This window comes from Neoarius graeffei, chromosome 7, assembly GCF_027579695.1.
Source record: "Neoarius graeffei isolate fNeoGra1 chromosome 7, fNeoGra1.pri, whole genome shotgun sequence".
Lineage (NCBI taxonomy): Eukaryota > Metazoa > Chordata > Actinopteri > Siluriformes > Ariidae > Neoarius > Neoarius graeffei.
This window is the reverse complement of record NC_083575.1, coordinates 35520677-35545448: the sequence shown is the minus strand read 5'-3', so window position 1 is coordinate 35545448 and position 24772 is coordinate 35520677. Positions and strand designations below refer to the sequence as shown.

The window sequence follows — 24772 nt, the reverse complement described above, 5'->3', positions numbered from 1 at the left end:
CCAACATTCAGAACCGTACAACATGGTGCTACGCACACAACTGCTGTATAGTTGACCATGGGTATGAAGTGAGACAGCTTTGCAGGTTAACAATGGCAGCAGTTCCCCAAGCAAAACGAGTTCTGATAATCGTTGCCAGTTCACAACCACCTCCTGGGCAGATACCATCACCAAGGTATACGAAGCTATCGACGACCTCTAGTTTGCTACCTGCCGACATTACCTCACTGCATGGTCTTGCATCAATCGGTCGCGCTCCTCCGAGACAACGCTGACGCTTGTAATCTGGGTTTTCAACTAACCTCCCCTGCGCATCTTTTGTGTACCCACATTTTGCAACCACGACAGAAAACTGAATTCTGGCCGACCCCTTTTCTGCGCACACCACGAGGGTATCTCATATCATCTCTAGCCGCTTTATCCTTCTACAGGGTCGCAGGCAAGCTGGAGCCTATCCCAGCTGACTACGGGCGAAAGGCGGGGTACACCCTGGACAAGTCGCCAGGTCATCACAGGGCTGACACATAGACACAGACAACCATTCACACTCACATTCACACCTACGGTCAATTTAGAGTCACCAGTTAACCTAACCTGCATGTCTTTGGACTGTGGGGGAAACCGGAGCACCCGGAGGAAACCCACGCGGACACGGGGAGAACATGCAAACTCCACACAGAAAGGCCCTCGCCGGCCACGGGGCTCGAACCCAGGACCTTCTTGCTGTGAGGCGACAGCGCTAACCACTACACCACCGTGCCGCCCACCACGAGGGTATTTTCCAGATATTCTCAGTGTGTTTAGGTCATTACCAGAGATCATGACTTTGGTCTTCCCCATGTTGACTTTCAGGCCCTTTGCCTCAAGACCAACCTTCCAGCATTTTGATGGCTTGACTGAGAAACAGCATTTTTACTTTTTGCAAATTCAACAAATAAAGGCTTTTATACAAAATGTCTGACAATCATCCCCGCTTAGACTGTAAACAAATCAGCGAAATAACAGGAGCAGTTTGTGAAAACGTGCGATTAATTCTTGAAAAAAAAATATTTTGGGGTTTTGAGTAGTTTTTATTTCATCCTCAGCTGGTTCAGCAACACGCTCCACCATTTTGTTTTTCCTCTCCTCTCGGTATATGAGCTGACTGGCTGCTCTACTTCTAGCACACGATTGCTCATATGCAGTGAATGTGGATAGAATAATATCGGATAAACATCAGGTAACTAAATGAATGCAGGTTCAATTGCCAGAAGACAGTGGAAGCTGATGGACACAGACAAAAAGTCTTTGATAAATGCTGGGGAAGATGCATGATCAATGAGACCCATATGGCCAAGGCTTTCAAGATGTAATAATGGGAAGTTTTCCCCATCTCGAATGCATGAACGTGGCATAAATTTCCACCAACTAACCAGAATCGACACCGACAGATGTTACCCCCCAGCAGCTAGAGAGCTGCAATTTATTTCCCGTAAACAGACGCAATCCTTCTTCACTCTAATTGTCAGTATGTCAAATGAATACACAAAAAACCTGCCTTCACTCGAGTGGTGTTTAGGGCTGTATATTAAAAAAAAAAAACAGATCAAGAGAAACAGTATTGCATTTTTCTTCCCCACGACCTCTGTCTCCATATTGCGGTACGCTGGCTTTTGTGTTCTGCTGCTGCAGTTTGATTAAGCAGCCCCCGAAGGACAAGGATCAGAGATGGAAGCAAACACCACTGCAGAAGAAACGCCTCCCTGCTGCCACCCGGCCCTTCAGCCAAGCAACCGCTAAACGAGCCAGACAACACTGGAGGGAGTGTTTTCATAATAAATGAGAGGCCTATGATCAATCTCCTGAGCTGCTAAGTGACCAAGACAAGCGGAAGGCAATTTTTCCAGTGTGTAATAGCGCCATGACTCCGCTCCCCACTAATCCCCCTCTGACAGGAGGCCTCTGTTAAAATAACTCAAAATGATCAAGTACCAATTGTATCACACAGTACTAAAGCACGAATCCAGAGAATGAACACATCGGCTGAACAAAATACAAGTAGAGATTTTCGTATAATTAGGAAGATACTGTTTGGTCCTGTAGGTAAGTTCAGGCTCGATACATTCTTCGGCTGAAATGGAAAGTTAACTTAGAGCTCTGTTCGACCACTTAGCTGGAGACCGGCTTTGCCATGCAGTAGAGCGCAAGCCACGGACGTTTAATCGGAGCCGTAAACAAATGAAGCTTTGTCCAATTTTAATCAGCTGCTTTGTATTCACCTCAAAAACAAACTGTTCAATCATGTAAAGCCGACCAATTTTAATAAAAGCTTCTCTAAACGTTGATATATACCGTGATATTAAATTGATATTTGAACATTTGATTTAAAGGAGAACTGAAGGCAAATTTTTTTTATCATCAAAATTCTATTTCTCATTTTATTAAATATCGGAACGCACTTTTGATCGCTATTTTGTCACTGCTACAGCAAGTTCTGAGGGTTTGAAATATGCTCTGTAATATATCAGTCCATACGTCAAAGCGACGGCCGTAAACGAGATTCGTCGAGACCTGTGCGAGACATCGTAGGACGGAAGTAAAACGTACAGCGGAAATCAAAGCGACCAACATCTGCCAACGTTGTCAAAAGACACGCGCGCCCTCTTTCGAATGCTGACGGGATCAAGACGGAAGTTTTGTTTGTTTTGGTAGCAATTGGAAAAGTTTGAAAAAAGTAGGCAGTAATCGTCATTTAAACTTGTTTTTGTGCAATACTTCGTTTGGAAAACAGTTTTCAAAATGTAATCTGTGGTTGGTAGAAGAGAGCAACTGGACTTGCTTGAAAAGTCTTGAAGACGTTTCGCCTCTCGTCCGAAAGGCATCCTGAGTTCTGTCTGTCTAATAGGGAGTATCCAGTATTTATCCTCTCATGGATCATCATAGAATCTGAATCAGAATGCTGATGGCTGCATTGTAGGTGGCTGATAGATGTCATAGACCCCCACCTCTGTTCAGTGATGGTCGTTCCAGGTTGACAAAAATGAACGATCCTCTCTGGCTAAGATGTCTGCCAGTTTTCTGGAAGTCCTCTCATACTCCCGCACCAGTCGAAGGGAACTCATCCCAAAGTGCGTAGAAACATATCTGTGAAGATTCTCAGTCATCCAGGTACATAGTAATCTGTGGTTGGTAGAAGAGAGCAACTGGACTTGCTTGAAATGGGATGAGTTCCCTTCGACTGGTGCGGGAGTATGACAGGACTTCCAGAAAACTGGCAGACATCTTAGCCAGAGAGGATCGTTCATTTTTGTCAACCTGGAACGACCATCACTGAACAGAGGTGGGTGTCTATGACATCTATCAGCCACCTACAATGCAGCCATCAGCATTCTGATTCGGATTCTATGATGATCCATGAGAGGATAAATACCTGATGCTCCCTATTAGACAGACAGAACTCAGGATGCCTTTCGGACGAGAGGCGAAACGTCTTCAAGACTTTTCAAGCAAGTCCAGTTGCTCTCTTCTACCAACCACAGATTACTATGTACCTGGATGACCGAGTATCTTCACAGATAAGGTTTCAAAATGGCAACTGGCTGACACTTCACGTTTCAAAGTCTCGCACAAGTCTCGTGAAGATCGCGCGGATAAGCGACGCCTGCCGCGGACCAAACAAACCAAATTCAACACGGCTAAAAACCGAATAGGCCGATAAGTATAATATTTAATTGCGATTAGTTGCCAATACGAGTCACGATACAAGGTTACTAAAACCGAAAATGTAATTGAAGAACACGTTAATTAAGAAATAAAGCAAGTTTAAAAATGACTTCAGTTCTGCTTTAAAAATTTGGATTTAAAAAAAAAAAAGACTGCTCATTTAACATTTCAGTAGCATTTCTACCCACGTCTCAGGTATTACATTGGAGACAGCCAGAGGCACATCACATCCAGGGACAAGATGATTATAAAATACAATCAAGACTCCAGCAATGACATGAATTATCAAAAAACAATCTAAATTTAGATTTAAAATAGGTTTATTTGTTTTAAAATATACATCAGTTTACAAATCAAGAAGAAAAAGTTAGTTGAGTATAACAGTCTTTTTTTTTGTAGATTTTTCCTCCTTTGTAAGGTTTTTTTTTTTACAGGAAGGAAAAAAAAAATCAATACAAGGTGTCACTACCTGACTATGAAAGCTTTACACAGTGTGATTTTAAATAAAGACATTGCACAGGAGTGTAACAGGGAACCAAACGAAAGAACCAAGACGCATGACTGAAGCACCATCTCTCTTCAGTGAAACCAAGGAAAGAGGAAAGACGATTTGTACACACCAATAACAAGCAAGCACATGGACACGGATTTTACACGAACAACCCATAGAGCGAAACAGAAGTGTGTTTGAAATGTGCCTGAGTCATTAACATGAAATCGATTGTTAATTTTGAGTAACCGTGTATTTGGGTGCAGGGACACCCTTTGGTATCTCAAACGTGTGTGAATATTTACAGAGCACAGCTTCATGCGAGAACCAACAGAAAAACACGCCACATCTGGAACATGAAAGTCACGTGACCATAATTGGAAAATAAAAGTAAAACACTGGAATTTAATTTATCCAAAAACAAGCCAACCAAAAAAACCTTGCAAGATCTAGTTCAGTTATTTGAATACCTTGTTCGCCATTTGAGGTGGCAGTATTCAAATACTCAACTCAAATCACTATTCATGGATTCGTTATGCCGCAAGTCCGTGGAAACTATGAAAAAAGAAAGAGTCAGGCAACGTTTTAATGCAGAGTGCAGCACAATCGTACAGCAGGACTACAAATTCTTCCAAGTGGGCCATTTTTTCCCCTCATGTACATGGTTCGATATGAAGCTTGTTGGATGAGAGAGAATATATTTTCCGATACCTAATCTGGTACGACTCCTTCAGCTTCAGTGGGCATTAATCATCAGGTACATCACGTTTGCAGATTAAGCCTATTTTACACCAAAAGTGACGCTGCAGTACAGTACAGTTTACCCCATCGCTGCTCTCACATGGAGCATTCACATACGTTTCGTTCACTAGTTTTTTTTATTAAATAGGCTGTAATATATGCAAAGATCTGTCCTGACATTCACAGGAACATGCATTACCAATTGTGCATGATCACAAACTTGATGAAATTGGTTTGTTCGGTCGGTAGGACTTTCAGAAAACGTGAAGAAGTTTAACAAATGCTGCTGCACTCAGGCTCAAGAAATGCTGTGCAGTTCACGTTTCTGTTCTTTACGTCAAACAACAAAGGGGGAAAAAAAAAATGTTCGCTTGCAGGACAAAATCTTTTCCCCTTTCCGAACAGATGAATACCCATCAGCTCTTACAGATAATCAAGTATTAAAATTAGACAGAAGGCACGTCCCTCATATCTAAGCTTTCCTACGCTGACAGGCTAAAGCGAGTTCAGGATCTAATGTGTAAATTAAAAAAAAAAAAACAGATGGAATTAGAATCTAAATATTATTCAAGTAAAACGTGACCGATTTTACCGTGCTGAAGGTTAAGGGGAGAGTAAGTGGCCGCTTCATGTTTAATACGTGCCTCCAAACGTGATTATAAAAAAAAAAAATCAGTTCTGACTTTTTTTGGTGAATATTTTGCTTGCATCACCTTCCAAGGGTCATCTTGGATCAAAGAAAGCAACTTTGACTCAATTATGAACTCAATTATACTAACGATAGGAACTCATTACACTTAACACAGCAGATGTTCAAGTCTATTTATACACCCACGACATTACAGAAACTCTTCATTCAGCTTGTGGAACCACATGAATGACACAAGTGCATGTTATCACCTTCCTCCCCCCCCCCCCATTTGCACAAACTTAAATATTTAAGAATGTCCATTTTTCATGTGCAAGACTCCGACACACTGTTCTTTGTCTCGCCGTCTCCTTGAAGGACCATGAAGCTATTTTCAAAGACATCAAATATTCAGCACAGGGGCTTGTTATAGCTCTAGTCATTATGGGCTCTTAGAGTTGCATATGGAGGAAAAAAAGATTGATGGGCCAGACGAGGAACAAAGTGTAAAGCGGAGGATGTGGGGAAATTAGAAATGTGGACATATTCTGTACGCAGGCCAGTCATGGGGGGGGACGACACGCTGAGGAACTCGGTGACCCTTTTACAAGAATATGCATTTTAAGCAGAAAAAAACCCAAAACCCTGATATGTCTTATGTATCATGTTTGTGCAATATACTGTAGAACAGGTGATTTAGATACTGCATGAGCAGACTGTCCAGGTTCACAATGAGCGCTTTGAATGTTCAATACTGCATGAAGTATCGAAGAGAAATGTCGAGAAACCCAACATCTACAACCCCGATTCCAAAAAAGTTGGGACAAAGTACAAATTGTAAATAAAAATGGAATGCAATAATTTACAAATCTCAAAAACTGATATTGTATTCACAATAGAACATAGACAACATATCAAATGTCGAAAGTGAGACATTTTGAAATTTCATGCCAAATATTGGCTCATTTGAAATTTCATGACCACAACACATCTCAAAAAAGTTGGGACAGGGGCAATAAGAGGCTGGAAAAGTTAAAGGTACAAAAAAGGAACAGCTGGAGGACCAAATTGCAACTCATTAGGTCAATTGGCAATAGGTCATTAACATGACTGGGTATAAAAAGAGCATCTTGGAGTGGCAGCGGCTCTCAGAAGTAAAGATGGGAAGAGGATCACCAGTCCCCCTAATTCTGCCCCGACAAATAGTGGAGCAATATCAGAAAGGAGTTCGACAGTGTAAAATTGCAAAGAGTTTGAACATATCATCATCTACAGTGCATAATATCATCAAAAGATTCAGAGAATCTGGAAGAATCTCTGTGCGTAAGGGTCAAGGCCGGAAAACCATACTGGGTGCCCGTGATCTTCGGGCCCTTAGACGGCACTGCATCACATACAGGCATGCTTCTGTATTGGAAATCACAAAATGGGCTCAGGAATATTTCCAGAGAACATTACCTGTGAACACAATTCACCGTGCCATCCGCCGTTGCCAGCTAAAACTATAGTTCAAAGAAGAAGCCGTATCTAAACATGATCCAGAAGCGCAGACGTCTTCTCTGGGCCAAGGCTCATTTAAAATGGACTGTGCCAAAGTGGAAAACTGTTCTGTGGTCAGACGAATCAAAATTTGAAGTTCTTTATGGAAATCAGGGACGCCGTGTCATTCGGACTAAAGAGGAGAAGGACGACCCGAGTTGTTATCAGCGCTCAGTTCAGAAGCCTGCATCTCTGATGGTATGGGGTTGCATTAGTGCGTGTGGCATGGGCAGCTTACACATCTGGAAAGACACCATCAATGCTGAAAGGTATATCCAGGTTCTAGAGCAACATATGCTCCCATCCAGACGACGTCTCTTTCAGGGAAGACCTTGCATTTTCCAACATGGCAATGCCAAACCACATACTGCATCAATTACAGCATCATGGCTGCGTAGAAGAAGGGTCCGGGTACTGAACTGGCCAGCCTGCAGTCCAGATCTTTCACCCAGAGAAAACATTCGGCGCATCATAAAACGGAAGATACGACAAAAAAGGCCTAAGACAGTTGAGCAACTAGAATCCTACATTAGACAAGAATGGGTTAACATTCCTATCCCTAAACTTGAGCAACTTGTCTCCTCAGTCCCCAGACGTTTACAGACTGTTGTAAAGAGAAAAGGGGATGTCTCACAGTGCTAAACATGGCCTTGTCCCAACTTTTTTGAGATGTGTTGTTGTCATGAAATTTAAAAATCACCTAATTTTTCTCTTTAAATGATACATTTTCTCAGTTTAAACATTTGATATGTCATCTATGTTCTATTCTGAATAAAATATGGAATTTTGAAACTTCCACATCATTGCATTCCGTTTTTATTTACAATTTGTACTTTGTCCCAACTTTTTTGGAATTGGGGTTGTACTTTTGAAAACATTAACAAAAAATACCACACTTCATGACTAGTTGACTTGTCATCGACCAGAAACTCGATCACCTTATTAACCTGGAGGTGTGAAAGGAACAAATTTAAGACGAAAAAGAAAATCGTCTCTCTTTTTGATGGATGCAACAAATAATTAACAATTATTCGCTGACGGTGAGGTTATTATTCACTGATATTCACTGAGCCTGAGGTGGCTCATAGTTTTAGTATAAATACACAGGTGATTTTCAACAAGGCAACCTTCAATAACGGCGCGGCACAAGCTTGTCTCACTTATCTACGCCGAGTCACATAAAATACTTTGTTTTGAAATAGATTTTTTTTAAATCAAAACTGCACCTTAGCTTTGAATAGTTTATCAAACTTCGTAGCTTCTTTAGAGCTTTTAGGAACACCAGTTTTTCACAATTTAATTCTTTCTTCACTTACAGTGACGACGCGATCGGCCGCCATTTTGCTGAGGTGATGATCAAGGAACAGTCAGAATCTCTCGACCAATCAGCGCACGCGATTTTCTATAATCACTAGGGCTGCACAATTATGGAAAAAATGATAATCACGATTATCTTGATCAAAATTGTAATCACGATTATTAATCACGATTATTCTTGATGTTAGGGAAATCACTTAAATTTTATTTCACTATATTCAAACAAACAATATGAACAGCTTTCAGTGCAGAATGAAATTTAAAAGAGAAATTCTGATTTCCAAATGACAAATAAATGAAATTTATCCAAGAAATTACCAAAGGATGAAGGAACTGAAAACTCAATTGCAACAATTACATAGCATTATACTGAGGCCTACAAGTTTTTAGCTAGAAAGACCAGCCTATCAACATGCTCTGGCTTTAAACATGAGCGAAGGCAGGTCACAGCATTGCCTCCAGTGCTAAATACGCTCAATCTGTTACCTACTCTCACGCTATCACCCCTTGCAGAAGATACCGCCAGTGTTGCCAGACACTGCTGACGTTTTCCAGCCCAAAATATGTTCAAATCCGCCAAAATGCACTTAAAACCGCCCAATCTGGCAACACTGGATACCGCTGCACTGAAGCTCTGCGCACTTGGCTTGCTTGCTTATTTAGGCGGAGTAATGAAACCTTACATGCGTCAGCTCGCCCCCTAATGGTTTGGCGGAGTACTGGTCAAAAAGTGCTTGATCAGATATGCAGCAGAGCTCACATTTTAAATGGAAACTAGACAGGGACACTCTAACGAGTGCAAACCCCGCCTTTTCCCTATTAAAATACATTGGGCGAAAATTTCGAAGTTCTGCCATGACCTTGACCTTTGACCTCCAAAATTTAATGGTTTCCTTCCTGGGTGATTGGCAACACATGTACAAAATTTGGTCCAAATCGATCCATTGGTTCTTGAGATATCTTGCAGACAGACAGACAGACAGATACACACACACACAGACTGACGCAGGTGAAAATAATAACCCCTCCGACTACTGTCGGCGGGGTTAATAAATCGCGATTTTCATTTAATTGTGGCAGCCAAAATCGCGATTTTCGATTAAATTCGATTAATTGTGCAGCCCTAATAATCACCTGCGTATTTATTTACACTAATCTCAAATAACGTTTGATTAATCCTGCCTAATACAAGAATTACCAAAAATTGGAGAGCTAATGCTTCGTGAAACAAAGTACTCAAGAGGCTCTCTCACGCAGCACTCTGTATGTAAATGTGTCTCAGTGTTGTAAAACCCAACCGTCCAACTGCAGAAAGCAGATCAAACATTTTCCCCCAGGAGCCCCACTTCCCCGTTTTTGATGTATATACTTAAGTGATGTGAACTTTTTAATGATAATTAAGTCAGACGTTGATTGATAGGTTTTTTTTTCCCTACATTACTGAACTTTAAAAAAAAATCATGGTAATTATTTTCCCTTGACAGAAAGCAAGAGCACCACATCAGCAGACCTTTAAATTAAAGAGCTCAAAACATCTGTGCAGCTGTCAATCATTCCAGATTCATGTCAATTAGCCCATTTATATTCTGACATTTTTAGACAGGGAAAAAGGAAACCGCAGTTTTCTCCTCCTCTATAAAATGTATAAAGGTTGGCAGGTCTGAACCGGTCATTCTAATGTTTTTTTTTTTTTTGGTATTTTCCATTTCACCTGCACCTCACGTCCAGTTTGAATCCCTCTGACTTAATAATTCAGTTTTTGGAAATACGGCAAAGCTGCTGTATGCATAGTACTGTCTTCAGCTCTCAATTCCTTAAAACAGTCTTCAAATATTCATTATAAATTAGGTGTAATAAGCAAATTGCAAAAATCCATTTGTATCACAAATACTTTTTCCTTTTTTTTTTTAAACCTCTCAGTTAAAGCTGACTAAATGTTACCAAATGGTAAACTGTGTGAAATATAGTCAAGTAGATAAATATTTGGGCATTGACCACAGTTAAAATTAGATAATGAATATAAGCTAATGTGCTGAGATCCAGATCAGGTGAACAGTTTACTAATTACAGCACTTTTCACATTATATGGACATGAATGTTTTGCTGGGAAATACACCACTCGTGTTTTTCATACGAGCTACATCTGGGACATGGAGAACCATCTCATCTCATTATCTGTAGCTGCTTTATCCTGTTCTACAGGGTCGCAGGCAAGCTGGAGCCTATCCCAGCTGACTACGGGCGAAAGGCGGGGTACACCCTGGACAAGTCGCCAGGTCATCACAGGGCTGACACATAGACACAGACAACCATTCACACTCACATTCACACCTACGGTCAGTTTAGAGTCACCAGTTAACCTAACCTGCATGTCTTTGGACTGTGGGGGAAACCGGAGCACCCGGAGGAAACCCACGCGGACACGGGGAGAACATGCAAACTCAGCACAGAAAGGCCCTCGCCGGCCACGGGGCTTGAACCTGGACCTTCTTGCTGTGAGGCGACAGCACTAACCACTACACCACCGTGCCGCCCCATGGAGAACCAAAACTGACAAATCTCTATGTGTCACTTGTGAGGAAATTGATGAATTGTTTTGATAAATTTAGGTACTTTGTGTTTGTCAACGTATCTATATAACAATAAGAAAATCACACATTGGCTTGAAGATGGATAGTTTATCTTCATGTTGAAAAACTCACATTTTTCATTTAAAAATACATCGCAGATCTGAGTGAAACATTTAAATATTATTGGCTGATGTTGAGTGGTCTATCCGATTGTATTCTATTCAGCTAGCATGATAGTGAACAAGTCGAAGACGAGTTAGAATATCTCTGATATACCACGAAAAAAGCCAGCTAATATTATTATTATACACACACGCACACTCTTCCAGTTTTTCGATGTCCATTGGTATGTTTTTCTCTTGTAAATATACATGAAGGATATCTAATAAAGTGTTGGTAGCCTTTCAGGTGTTCAACGCGTCTTTCTCTTTCCTGGCGAACACAGAAATGCTTCTGCACAGCAGAAAACTCTCATTGAATATTTGCATCAGCTCCGACGTGTGACGTCATGTTGTCTTACCAACCATGCAGTATCGTAAACCATATTCAACGCTCGTTCTCCATTGGGTAGAGTGACGTAATACATGTAGGATAAGCGATACACTAACAATATTGCATGCTATCAACCTAAATGAATGAAACCTGCTAGAAGGGAATAGAACACTTTTTATTCCATCGAAAAAGTGTCCTGTATGTATAATAATTCCTGATGTTTCACTCTGACGACATCACTCCCAGTGTTTTCCTGCTGACTAGACGCATATTGTCAAAAGGGTGAACCGGTTCAAAATTAAAATTCTTTTGATTAACTTGTGTATTTTTTGTGGATGTGTCTCTATAATATAAAGAGCATTAAATGTTGGCGTGAAGATATGAAGTTTATCTGCTCATGTTGAAAATATTGTCACTCATGAATATGTTCACTGCTTGAAGATTACATACATTTAGCAGACGCTCGCATCCAGAGTGACGTACAACATACCCAGAGCAGCCTGGAGAGCAGTTGGGGGTGAGGTGCCTTGCTCAAGGGCACTTCAGCCATTCCTGCTGGTCCAGGGAATCGAAGTGGCAACCTTTTGGTCCCAAAACTGCTTCTCGAACCATTAGGTCATGGCTTCCCCATGAAGATAAACTTCCATGTAATATCCTCTATTTATGTGCCCCTAACAAGCTGGGCTGTGCGCAGAAAAATAGTCATTGTACTGTCTTGTGTGTGTGATGAAGGCTTCTTCTTTAAAAGGTTTTGGGTTGCTTTTGCAGTATGCTTCAGGTCATTGTCTAGCTGCACTGTTAAGCGACATCCAAATAGTTTTGAACCATTTGCTTGAATTTGAGAAGATAATATAGTCCTATACACACACACACGGGTTCATTCTGCTGCTTTTTCCAGCACCAACAAATACAAGAGAGTCAGTTCCACTGGCAGCTACGCACACCCACGCTACAAGATGACGTGGTATGCCTTAGATCATGAGCAGTTCCTTCCCTTCTCTTCCCATCATTCTGGTACAAGTTGATCTTTATCCCAACTGTTCATAGGATGCTGTTCCAGAAGTGTGTGGGCTTTTTGGAAATAAAATGTTTATATATCAAATTGTCTACTGGTCTTCCTGTTTTTGAGGCTCATCAGTAGTTTACATCTAGTGATAAACCCTCTGTATTTACTCTGCTGAAGTTTTGATTGACTGTTGACTTTGACACAGATACGCCGACCTCCTGGAGGGTGTTCTTGACCTGGCCAACTGTTGTGAAAGGGTTTTTCTTCACCAGGGAAAGAATTCTTCAGTCATCTGCCACAGATGTTTTCTGTGGTATTCTGGACCTTTTGGTGTTCCTGAGCTCACGAGTGCGTTCTTACTTATGACTGTACCAAATAGCTAATTTGGCCACAACGATGGGTTTGTTTTGATTGTTCAGTGCATGGATGGCTTGCTTCACTGGCAGGGACAGCACTCTGGAATTCATATTGGAGATCTAATAGCAATGTAAACACCACAATTCAGATCAGCCCTCAACTGTTTATCTGCTCAATTGCAAGGGAAATGAGGGAATAACACACACACACACACACACACACACACACACACCTGGTCATGGAACAGCTCAGCAGCCAATTACTAGTTCCATAGTCCAATTAGTTTAGGTCCCTTTAAAAAGAAAGAAAGAAAGAAAGAAAGAAAGAAAGAAAGAAAGAAAGAAAGAAAGAAGGGGGGACAGTACGGCAGAGCAATAGGGCCAGGGTTTTATATTTTATTTGGAAACGTCTGAGAAAAAAAACTCAGAATTTTCGAGATTAAAGTCAGAAATTTCGAGAAACAATGTCAAAATTTGAGAAAAAAAGTCGAAATTTTCGAGAAGAAAAAAAAAAGTCAGAAATCTGTAGAAGGCGGGCTTCCATACGGAAGTGACACTCACTCGCGGCCGGTAGACATGAATGGCTGAGACCAGAGCCATGGAATTCAGAGTTGTGACAACTGGGGTACAGGAAGTCGGTTGGTGATGTGATTCACGTAGATTCAAATACTTCTCGGCAGCGGCTTTCTGTTTGCTAGAGACTAACACAGAACCACTACATAACAAGCAAAGATCAAGTAGAAACGAATTACATTTATCTTTACCGCACTTTGTGTGTTCTACGGCCACTTCCTGGAACTAGACACATAGATCGCCACTGACATAGTTCCACTAGTTCCAGGAAGTGGCCGTAGAACACAGAAAGTGCGGTAAAGGTAAATGCAATTCGTTTCTACTTACTCTTTGCTTGTTATGTAGTGGTTCTGTGTTAGTCTCTAGCAAACAGAAAGCCGCTGCCGAGAAGTATTTGAATCTACGTGAATCACATCACCAACCGACTTCCTGTACCCCGGTTGTCACAACTCTGAATTCCATGGCTCTGGTCTCAGCCATTCATGTCTACCGGCTGCGAGTGAGTGTCACTTCCGTATGGAAGCCCGCCTTCTACAGATTTCTGACTTTTTTTTCTCGAAAATTTCAACTTTTTTTCTCGAAAATTTCGACTTTTTTTCCTCGAAAGTTTTGAGATTGTTTCTCGAAATTTTTGACTTTTTTCTCGAAAATTCTGAGTTTTTTTTCTCAGAAATTAAAAAAATATATATGTATTTCTTAGTGGAACTATCGCTCTTCCGTAGGACAGAGATTGGGGAACCCACATATAAAAAGTGTTGCAATTTCTACACTATTCAAATGATCTGGATGTAAATACACTCTTGAACTCATTCATTATTTAATTTCAACTGCAGGATACTACGGTAGACGGTTAAAATAACTGTCAATGTCCAAATATTTATGTCTCTGACTGTATATGATCACTACATAGGGCATAAAATGATGACGTACACAGAACCTATGTAATGCACTATAATTCAAAAAAAAAAAAAAAGGGGTCTCAACCACAGAAAACTCTTAAATTTAACTTTTAAATTCTTAGTTTCCTGAGAGCTTAAAAAAAAAAACCCTCAAAAATCAGTTGACTGATGTTAAATACTAATTTCATGATAGCTGATGCAAATACATTGATCGATTTTAGTCCACTTTAATGAACTCCCAGTGTGTCCGTTAATACACAGCCAAAACCATCCATCATTCCAGACTGATGCGATGATTGCGGTTTTTATACGGGGAGTAAAAATGGAGATGGCCCTTGTGTATATATTTACGTTCCTGCATACTTTAATATTAAAACATGGAACTACTTGTATTAGATTAATACTAATATCTGATTATTATTTTGGGGACACACAAGTTGTTAATGTTTAATATCTTCGCGATGAAACTTGACATCAATATTAAACATATGCAGAAAATAAGATATAGCACCACTTGTATGCAGCTATTCAGAGCCCTTATCCTACTTCAAGTGACAAGGTGTTATTTTATCAGGTGATGTTTGTTGACTAAAAATGAAACCTGGGCTTCTTGGACATTCAGGTCTAGTTTTTTTTTTTGGCCTGTCTTTGATGACGAAACTATCATGAAAATTTTAATGCTATTTGAACAGTGAAAGATATTCTGACAGCCACTGTATCGTGTAAAATACACTGAGTAGAAGTTGACTGCTGGCAACAGCTATGAACACACATTTCCCGTGTGAACTGGACACCAATAAATAAAAATAATAAATCTTGTTTGCGCTGGACTTGATGCCAGTTTGTGATGTTTTGTTTCCTCGTACCAAATCCTGAAGAAACAAATTAACCAAGCTGAATGCTAAATAATCCCACAAATCTGTCAGAAGGGAAAGGTAGATAACCAAAGCTCAAATTTAGGTCTACATGTTCGGTCTAAATAGATTTCAAAAACGCCGAAATAATCATAGTGGCGTTCATCGGAGCTATGGGGTTCTTTTCATGGCAGCTAAAATAAAAGATGTAGGAGTTACACAAGACATCCAAATCTATTCCACAAATTCTCATTGTGAAGTGGGTGTTAACAGGAAATCCTTTTATGGACTTGAGCCACATGCCACGAACTAAAACATCATGGATAATATTTTTATACTCACAGACAATTTATATTCATCAATGTTTGTTGAAGTCTGAATAAAACATTTTTCCATAGTCCAAAAAAAAAAAAAACTCGGAAATGGATGAAAACGTGACGGGCAGCTTGATGAAAAGAGGTGTTTGCCATAGATGTGCAGCAGAACGGAGTCTTAGTTCTGACGCGAACGGAAAGTAGACAGAAGGAGCAATACTTTTTAAAGGGCGATGGGGAAAACATTCATCATTTAAAAAGGGTTAGGCACTGAAAGATTCAAATCCGCTGGAGCCCACGAAACCTGCATAATCCAAACCATACAACAGTATCCTCAGTTTAGAATACCATCTCAGTCTTTAATCTTTCAAGATAAACAGCTCACTTTGAGACCCTTCAATAAAAAAAGGGGTCTTTGCTTCCAGTTTCTGTGGTATTCTACCTTACGGCAAAACGATACAGTGCTATTTCATCTGGACGTCTCGCATTACAATACATTGGCCAAATACAGAGATGTCTTTATATGGCTATATCCTGTATTCTTCTCGTAATTTCCACCACAGCTTGAAGATGTCCTGAAGATGTTGGAGCATGGAAAAATTAACTTCTTATATACTCGCACATTCTTAAAGGATGATTGAAGTACATCAGACTTCATCAAGGTATTATGATCACCTCGATCTGTACTATAAATGCCACAACTTGGTGAACTACTTGCTTCTGAGAAGTGACTCAAGTGTTCCAGTAATTACCCATAAAAGAAAGCAGCCTGGGTGTTCACTGATCAATCACCAGTGTGATTCCTGCCTCCCTTTGTGGCCTGGTAAGACGTGTGATCTAACGAGCAGAAGAGCACTGTAGGTGAAGTAAGGAGCAAGGGGCTAGCCACTTTCTCAGTCCAGCAGGTTTCCGTGCTCTTGAGCCCTGGTAAGACTATCCTTCCTGTGCAGGTGATGGACCCCCATCCTCTTGGGGCTCTTCTGAGGCCGAGTGGAGCCAGGCTGGTGGCGGTGAGAGGGAGGCTTTTCTGTGTAGTCCTCCAAGCCGGCCAGGACGCTAGGGCTGATGATGGGAAAGTCTTGTGGAAGGACGTCTCGCACTTCAGCTGGGCTGCCTACAGATCCACCATCTTCAGCAAACTCCTGCTGCTTGGCAGAGGCTGGGCTGGACTCCACCATGACCATCGTGTCACCACTAGCACCATCATCATTGTCCAGAGCCATCAGTAACTGCTCACTCTCCTCTTGCGAAAAGGTAGCACCATACTCACCCCTTTTGGTGCGCAGATCTGCAATGCTGCTTGTATCAGTATCCAGGCTGGACTCTCTGCTGGCCGTCCAACTTTGAGTAGAAGAGCCCTCTTCTCCATCGGAGTAGGCTCCACGCAGGATCCCTCGGTCTGACGTTCCTCTACCCGTCTTGCTATTGCGACTCCTTTGGAGTTCCTTTACTGTCTCACTACTGAAGGAGGTGCGGTTAACCAGGGTGCCTTCTGACGATGGTGCGATCTTCTCCACAAACATTCGCTGCCAGTTGGTGAGCAAGTCCTCCTCAGAGCTACCTGAGCTGGCAAAGGCACTCGGTGGCTGTGGTGGGCTGCTGAATGGACTTGACTGGCTAGACAAAGGATCAGTGATATCGCTCTGCTGAGGCGTTCGTGGGTGTGATGCATGCCCTCCACCTGAAGATGAGGAGGTCCCAGAACGCGAACCTCCATCGGACACTGCAGGACTGTTGGGGACAGTACGCTGCCGTTCTCCAACCTCCTCTTCATTTTGTACCAGGCTGAGGGATATGGCCTGGCGTGTGGCATATGTGCAGTTAGGCAGTGGACTGTTCTTAGGAATCTTTACCTTATCATCAGAGGAGAACTCGATCACTTTGCGGCCAGGGTAGAGCGGATGCGGAGGAGGTGGTGTAGGGTAGGGGTTGAGCTTCTCAAAGGAGGGTGCTGCCCCACTGTCAGCTGACTGGCCGTCTGGACTACGGAACGTACCGTTAAGATGCGACTGATCAGATCCAGTACAGGTGCTAAGCCTAGTCTGTCCAGGACCCCCATTCTCTCGGCCCACGCGCTCATTTTGGGATCCAGTCATATCCACATGGACAAACACATCCTCAGCCACTGGCCGGCCACTGCTACTGGACTGAGCAGAGTTGAGAACAAGTGGTTCAGGTTTCTCAAGTACGCGGGCAATGACGGAGGTGGGCACCACATCAGCTGGCGTCAGGCTCAGTGTGTCTGGGTCCTGACCATGGGCTCCGGCTCCTTGAGGGTTCTGGGTCTTGTCAGGCAGACTGCTCTTCATGTGCTTATTCACCATCTCCTGCAGTTCATATGGCAACTAGAAAGCAAGTCAGCAAAAGACAAATACAGAGTTCACAAATCATATCATTGCTTTTAGGCAATAAAATCATACAGCTTGAAAAATTATAGTCCCTGTGTCCGAAATCACTCACTCGTCCAATACACCTTACTCACTATATAGGGAATTACGATATAGAGGACTATATACTGAGCTCATTGATGAAATGAAAAAACGCTTTTGGACACTATTCTGCCACGCCGTTATTTACGTCATTACTGTCACACAATTAAAACGTGCCAGATCAGTCGGCTGGTGGGTTTTCAAAATAATAAACACTTGCATGTATTTTTGTGATAAATCCATATCATACTGAGCGTATTTCCCACATTAATCAATACAAAGTACCTGCATCTTGCAGTTTTTTTTAAAATCAAGGCTGAATACTTTCGTCCTCGCCGCTGCCTTTTATTAAATCAAATTTGAGGCTTTTGATTTGATTTCTTTCAGCGCGACCGCAATGCATGATGGGATATATTGCTTTGGTTAGTGACCATCGGTTGTACACTACTTTTCGTGATGCATTGTGGGATACTTTGAGTGCACAATATAGGGTGTAATACTGTTCACTATACATTTGGACAGCACTACAAAATGACGACCTCACTATATAGTGAGTAGGAAGTGATTTCGGACACAGGGAGTGTGTAAATTAGCATTAAATACAGACTGTCAGTATGTCCATAAAACCCACACATTAACTTCCCCCACAATAAGCTGCTACTGAAGTCTTACACGCATCTTAAAGGAACAGTCCACCGTATTTCCATAATGAAATATGTTCTTCTCTGAATTGAGACGAGCTGATCCGTACCTCTCCGAGCTTTGTGCGACCTCCCAGTCAGTCAGACGCGCTGTCACTCCTGTTAGCAATGTAGCTAGGCTCAGCATGGCCAATGGTATTTTTTTGGGGCTGTAGTTAGATGCGACCAAACTCTTCCGCGTTTTTCCTGTTTACATAGGTTTATATGACCAGTGATATGAAACAAGTCCAGTTACACAAATTGAAACGTGGCGATTTTCTATGCTATGGAAAGTCCACACTATAACGACAGGCGTACTAACACCTTCTGCGCGCTTCGACAGCGCATTGATACCTTCACTCGGAGTTATACCATTTTTTTTTTTTTAGACAGGGCGGACGGACCAGGGCATTCGCCCGCCTGGCCATGCCCGACGAGGAGCGCTCTCGGCCGGCTTGGGAGGCAGACGGCAGCCCCTCCTGGAAGTGTGGTTTTACCATGGGCCTCATGCAGAAAAATGACAAAGTCCTAGTTTTACCATGGGGCTCGAGTTGTACCATTCTTTTTAGACAGGGCGGACGGACCAGGGCATTCGCCCGCCTGGCCGTGCCCGACGAGGAGCGCTCTCGGCCGGCTCGGGAGGCAGACGGCAGCCCCTCCTGGAAGTGCAGTTTTACCATGGGCCTGTGAAGGTATCAATGCGCTTATCGAAGCGCGCAGAAGGTGTTAGTACGCCTGTCATTATAGTGCGGACTTTCCATAGCATAGAAAATCGCCACGTTTCAATTTATGTAACTGAACTTTGTTTCATGTCACTGGTCATATAAACCTATGTAAACAGGAAAAACGTGGAAGAGTTTGGTCGCATCTAACTACAGCCCCAAAAAATACCATTGGCCATGCTGAGCCTAGCTACATTGCTAACAGGAGTGACAGCGCGTCTGACTGACTGGGAGGTCGCACAAAGCTCGGAGAGGTACGGATCAGCTCGTCTCAATTCAGAGAAGAACATATTTCATTATGGAAATACGGTGGACTGTTCCTTTAAAAGGAGAAAAAAAATAATCCAGCACCTAAAATATATTGTACTGTCATATTATGGTATCAATATCGCATGAGCTTCTATACATCTCTACTTGTCATCTACGGTTTAATCTCTACACAACCTTTAAAAAAAAACGTGTCCACAACAAGATCCCAGTGTTATCTGTTATCATTTTACATAAGGTGAGTTGTGCCGTCAGGAACTTTGAATGGGCTGATAAAGAAATACATCGACCGTTCAACCTTGTGAAGTGAATTTCATAAGGAGGCAAGTTCAGGGGTTCCTTTTATTCAAGAAACATCCAATGTCACCAACATAGAATGGAAGGCTAATGAAGCTAGACTGTAACTGAAAAGAAGCAAAAAAAAAAAAGAAAAAAAAACCATAGCCTGAAAGGAGTAAAGGGCAGACAACTTGCACGACTGCCTTGATTGGATGAAGCCAACTGGGGCTTATTGTTTCATGGAACACAGGCAGGGAAAAATTTCTCATCGTCAAGTTTAGCTTAGCTGATGCCGCAACAATCCTGTGGGGGCAGCTCGTGGCCCGCAAATAAATTCAACCACTGCATCAAACCTTGCAAACGTCTTAGCTCGAGTACATGAACAAACATCTACTACAATAGACACCATGACTCAAGTTCCCATGAAAAACTCATCTCATTATCTCTAGCCGCTTTATCCTGTTCTACAGGGTCGCAGGCAAGCTGGAGCCTATCCCAGCTGACTACGGGCGAAAGGCGGGGTACACCCTGGACAAGTCGCCAGGTCATCACAGGGCTGACACAGACACAGACAACCATTCACACTCACATTCACACCTACGCTCAATTTAGAGTCACCAGTTAACCTAACCTGCATGTCTTTGGACTGTGGGGGAAACCGGAGCACCCGGAGGAAACCCACGCGGACACGGGGAGAACATGCAAACTCCGCATAGAAAGGCCCTCGCCGGCCACGGGGCTCGAACCCGGACCTTCTTGCTGTGAGGCGACAGCGCTAACCACTACACCACCATGCCGCCCCCCATGAACAACTTACTTATTCAAATTATATTATGCTACAATTGTATTCGGTGGTGTGAAATTGGCTGGCTGCTGCTGTCCTGTGTCGCACACGAATGCGAAAGTGCAACCAAGAGAAGAGTGATTAATGTACTAATACCCATAAACACAAAACACGCAACTCCGAGACCCATGATTATGTGCATTCTATTTCACTCGGCTTTTATCCGCCACAGTCAGTGGCACAATGCTTCCTGAACGCGTTCCCGATGGTGGTTGTTTGGAAAAGGTTTCTCAGCAGCCAACGTTGATGATGGGCATCCTCGATGGCATGCCTATTGCATCATTTAAGGATAATACATCATTATAAAACCTCCAAGGAAGCAAACACAACTCATAATAGTGGCAGAACATTTGCCTGTTTTTCTAGCGCTCTTCATAGATACAAAGATTCTGTACTTCACAGCGTGACTTAAATTACCCTCAGTTCATAACATTACGCTAGTACATTAATATGAGTTGGGTTTTTTTTTTTAATTTAAAAAAGGGGAATTTTGTTACTCGCATTGTACAAGCTCCCACTGGAGGTACATCACTGCTATGGGAAAAAGGGTTTAACCTCATCAGCCATTTCTAATTTGGGGCTTCAAAAGGGTGCTCATGCATGCCATCTGCCATCTACGCAGCCTTTCAGGTGCCTGCATCAAAGCGGATTCGGCAGTGAATCTTAACCCCAAACCCTTTGTGACAGTTAGTAAGCACCACAGAGATTTAATAAAAACCACGATCTTAAGATGCAGCTCTTATTTTGATCGTTTCGAACTTGAAACCAAAAAAAAAAAGTCAGGTTTTGTTACAATCACATTTTACAAAAACTAAATAAATAAATATATTGGGGGTTGAATTTAAGACCCCGTCCACACGTAGCCGGGTATCTGCTAAATCGAAGATATTTTTCTACGTTTTGGCCTGTCATCTACGGAGCCGTAGAGGGGACATGGTGAATAAAAAAATAAAGCGTGGGAACGACTTATAAGGCGTGTGCACGAGATATTAATGCGCGCGCACGAGTTATAACCCGTGCGCACGCTTTGCGTTAAGGCGTGCGCTCGGGTAGTTAAAAGTGAGGGGACGAGTTACAAATCGTTCCCTCGCTTTCATTAAGGCGTGCGCACGAGATATTAAATCGTTCCCTCGCTTTCATTAAGGCGTGAGCACGAGATATTAAATCGTTCCCTCGCTTTCATTAAGGCGTGAGCACGAGATATTAATACGTGCGCACGGGTTATTAAAAAGTGAGGGAACGTCTTAAAGCGCGTTCCCTCGGTTTATATCCAAGGCGTAGGAATGATATCCTATGTCGTTCCCTCGACTTATTAAAATATTCCCACAATATCCTTGTTTTCATTGATCTCGTTGCCTACACACACACACGTACACACAGGCTGTAGGTCACCATGGTAGCTCCGGAAATACTAGACGCTATTTTATTATATTTTAATACTGGACTCAGATACACAGAAATCCTCGATGCACTTGCATCCCAATATGGCTTTATTATAAGTCTGAGACACCTCAAGAGAGTTCTGAGAGAGAATGGGCTTCGCCGTCGTAGTTTTTCTGACCTAGGAACGACTATAGATAGCCCAGGTCGCCTCCACGGGTACCGCTGGAAGCACGCAAAGTGCCTGGAACATGGCATTCAGGAAAAAACAGAGGATGTAGCTACGGATTATCCTTCAACTACTGGACCCAGAGAGTGTTGCGCTACGCCGTCGTCGTACACTTCAGCGCAGACAGTACTTTTCCAAAGGACCCAATTTCATTTGGCATGTCGATTCTTATGACAAACTAAAACCGTTCGGAATCTGCATAAACGGATGCATAGACGGGTTTTCCCGTAGGATCGTCTGGCTGAAAGCCGCACACACAAGTAGTAACCCGCGAGTGATTGGCAGTTACTATGTGGATGCAGTGGAGAGGTTAGGTGGATGCCCGAGAATCGTACGAACTGATTTTGGAACTGAGAATGTGACTGTGCGAGACATCCAGAAGTTCTTCAGGCGTGACGGAGAAGACGACAGGGCAGGGGACCGAAGCTACATCTCCGGGGCCAGCACTGCAAATCAGCGTATTGAATCTTGGTGGGGCCAGTTGCGTAGACAAGGGGCTGAATACTGGATCGAGTTCTTCGGAGAGCTGAAGAACTTCTGGATGTCTCGCACAGTCACATTCTCAGTTCCAAAATCAGTTCGTACGATTCTCGGGCATCCACCTAACCTCTCCACTGCATCCACATAGTAACTGCCAATCACTCGCGGGTTACTACTTGTGTGTGCGGCTTTCAGCCAGACGATCCTACGGGAAAACCCGTCTATGCATCCGTTTATGCAGATTCCGAACGGTTTTAATTTGTCATAAGAATCGACATGCCAAATGAAATTGGGTCCTTTGGAAAAGTATACTGTCTGCGCTGAAGTGTACGACGACGGCGTAGCGCAACACTCTCTGGGTCCAGTAGTTGAAGGATAATCCGTAGCTACATCCTCTGTTTTTTCCTGAATACCATGTTCCAGACACTTTGCGTGCATCCAGCGGTACCCGTGGAGGCGACCTGGGCTATTTAGTTGGCTGATGATGAAATCTATAGTCGTTCCTAGGTCAGAAAAACTACGACGGCGAAGCCCATTCTCTCTCAGAACTCTCTTGAGGTGTCTCAGACTTATAATAAACAGAGGTGTCAAAAGTATTACCATTTATTACTCAAATAGAAGTATAGATACTATGGTTTAGAAATACTTTTCATGAAGTAAAAGTATCAGCTGAAGCTTTTTACTCAAGTAAAAGTAAAAAGTATACTGATTTCTAAACTACTTTAAAGTACAAAAGTAAAAGTAATGAAAGAGGAAAAAATGCTATTAAGGACAAAGGCGCAGCCTAGAAGTCCACATACAGTCCATTCTCCTGACCCATTAAAATGTGTTTCATGGAGCACAAGTAATAATGACTTGTTGTCTGTAAGTGTTGTAATGGTGTAAAACTTCATACCTCAGAAGTAAGTTATCAATACATTTTTATTGAAAATGTATATATTAAAACACACACACACACACACACACACAAACATGTCTCGACCACATCACCCCATCCTACTGATCCACACAGATGGAAAAAACAAATAAAGTAATACGATTTATTTGAAAAGATTGCAGCATTGTAATGTCCAAAATATTGTATAACGCAATATTTTTGCAGTATGCTGGCAATCATTTTGTGTCCAAAGTTGCATTGCATTCACTGTCTAAACGGCAGTAATAATACAGTATTTGAATGCTGTGAATGAATGAATACTACACTAACACTACTGTAAAATTACAGTTTTTTTCTTTTTCATATGGGACGTGCAGTAGAGGCAGCAGGTTCCAGTTAAAATGCAAGAAAAACACTTTCTCATCCCTACTAGTTACTGGCTCACCGAGAGAAGTCAACAGAATGTTTGTGTTCCAGCAATGCAAGGCTGAACACAGGCGAGGAGAGAAAGGGCGGCCGCTGGAATGCCGACACACTACAAGCTAATATAACGTTTACTAAGCTAAGACCTGTCACTTTACTCACTAACACCCACCAAGATACCATAACTGCGTTTGTAAACTTAACCTGACTCAGAAAAGAGAATGCCGCATGGTTCGGGGGGGGGGCGTCGTGGGGATTCCACTCCTGACAAACGAACGAGAGCCCGCAATTTACTAACGGTGTTGAAGTCAGAGCTCTGATTGCTGTGTGCTTGGAATGCCCCGAGTGGCAGTTTATTAGGTGGACAAAGTAATATAAGTAATATAAAGATTGGCGCAATGCAATGCAAGTAACGAGACTATTATAAACGTAACGAAGTAAAAGTAAATGCTTGAAAATGTAACGAGTAGAGATAAAAAGTAGGTTGAAAATTATTACTCCAGTAAAGTAGAAAGTATCAAAATTTCTACTTAAGTAAAGTAACGAAGTATTTGTACTTCGTTACTTGACACCTCTGATAATAAAGCCATGTTGGGATGCAAGTGCATCGAGGATTTCTGTGTATCTGAGTCCAGTATTAAAATATAATAAAATAGCGTCTAGTATTTCCGGAGCTACCAT

At 42.2% G+C, this 24772-nt stretch overlaps 2 protein-coding genes across 5 annotated transcripts in view; one reads left to right on the top strand and one right to left on the bottom strand.

Moving 5' to 3' along the window:
* Nucleotides 1-12544, top strand: part of lrrc73 (leucine rich repeat containing 73) — a 40152-nt gene extending 27608 nt beyond the window's left edge. Inside the window, exon 6 of the mRNA XM_060925560.1 lies at nt 12378-12544. Coding sequence (XP_060781543.1) covers nt 12378-12439 — 62 coding nt within the window. The 3' untranslated portion in view covers nt 12440-12544. The remainder of the gene's footprint in view (nt 1-12377) is intronic.
* A 2889-nt stretch (nt 12545-15433) lies between these two features.
* The window catches only part of tjap1 (tight junction associated protein 1 (peripheral)), a 247775-nt gene continuing 238436 nt past the window's right edge, over nt 15434-24772 (bottom strand). For all 4 annotated transcript variants that reach the window (XM_060925556.1, XM_060925555.1, XM_060925558.1 and 1 more), the window contains one exon: nt 15434-17826. In XM_060925556.1, coding sequence (XP_060781539.1) covers nt 16375-17826 — 1452 coding nt within the window. In that variant the 3' untranslated portion in view covers nt 15434-16374. The remainder of the gene's footprint in view (nt 17827-24772) is intronic.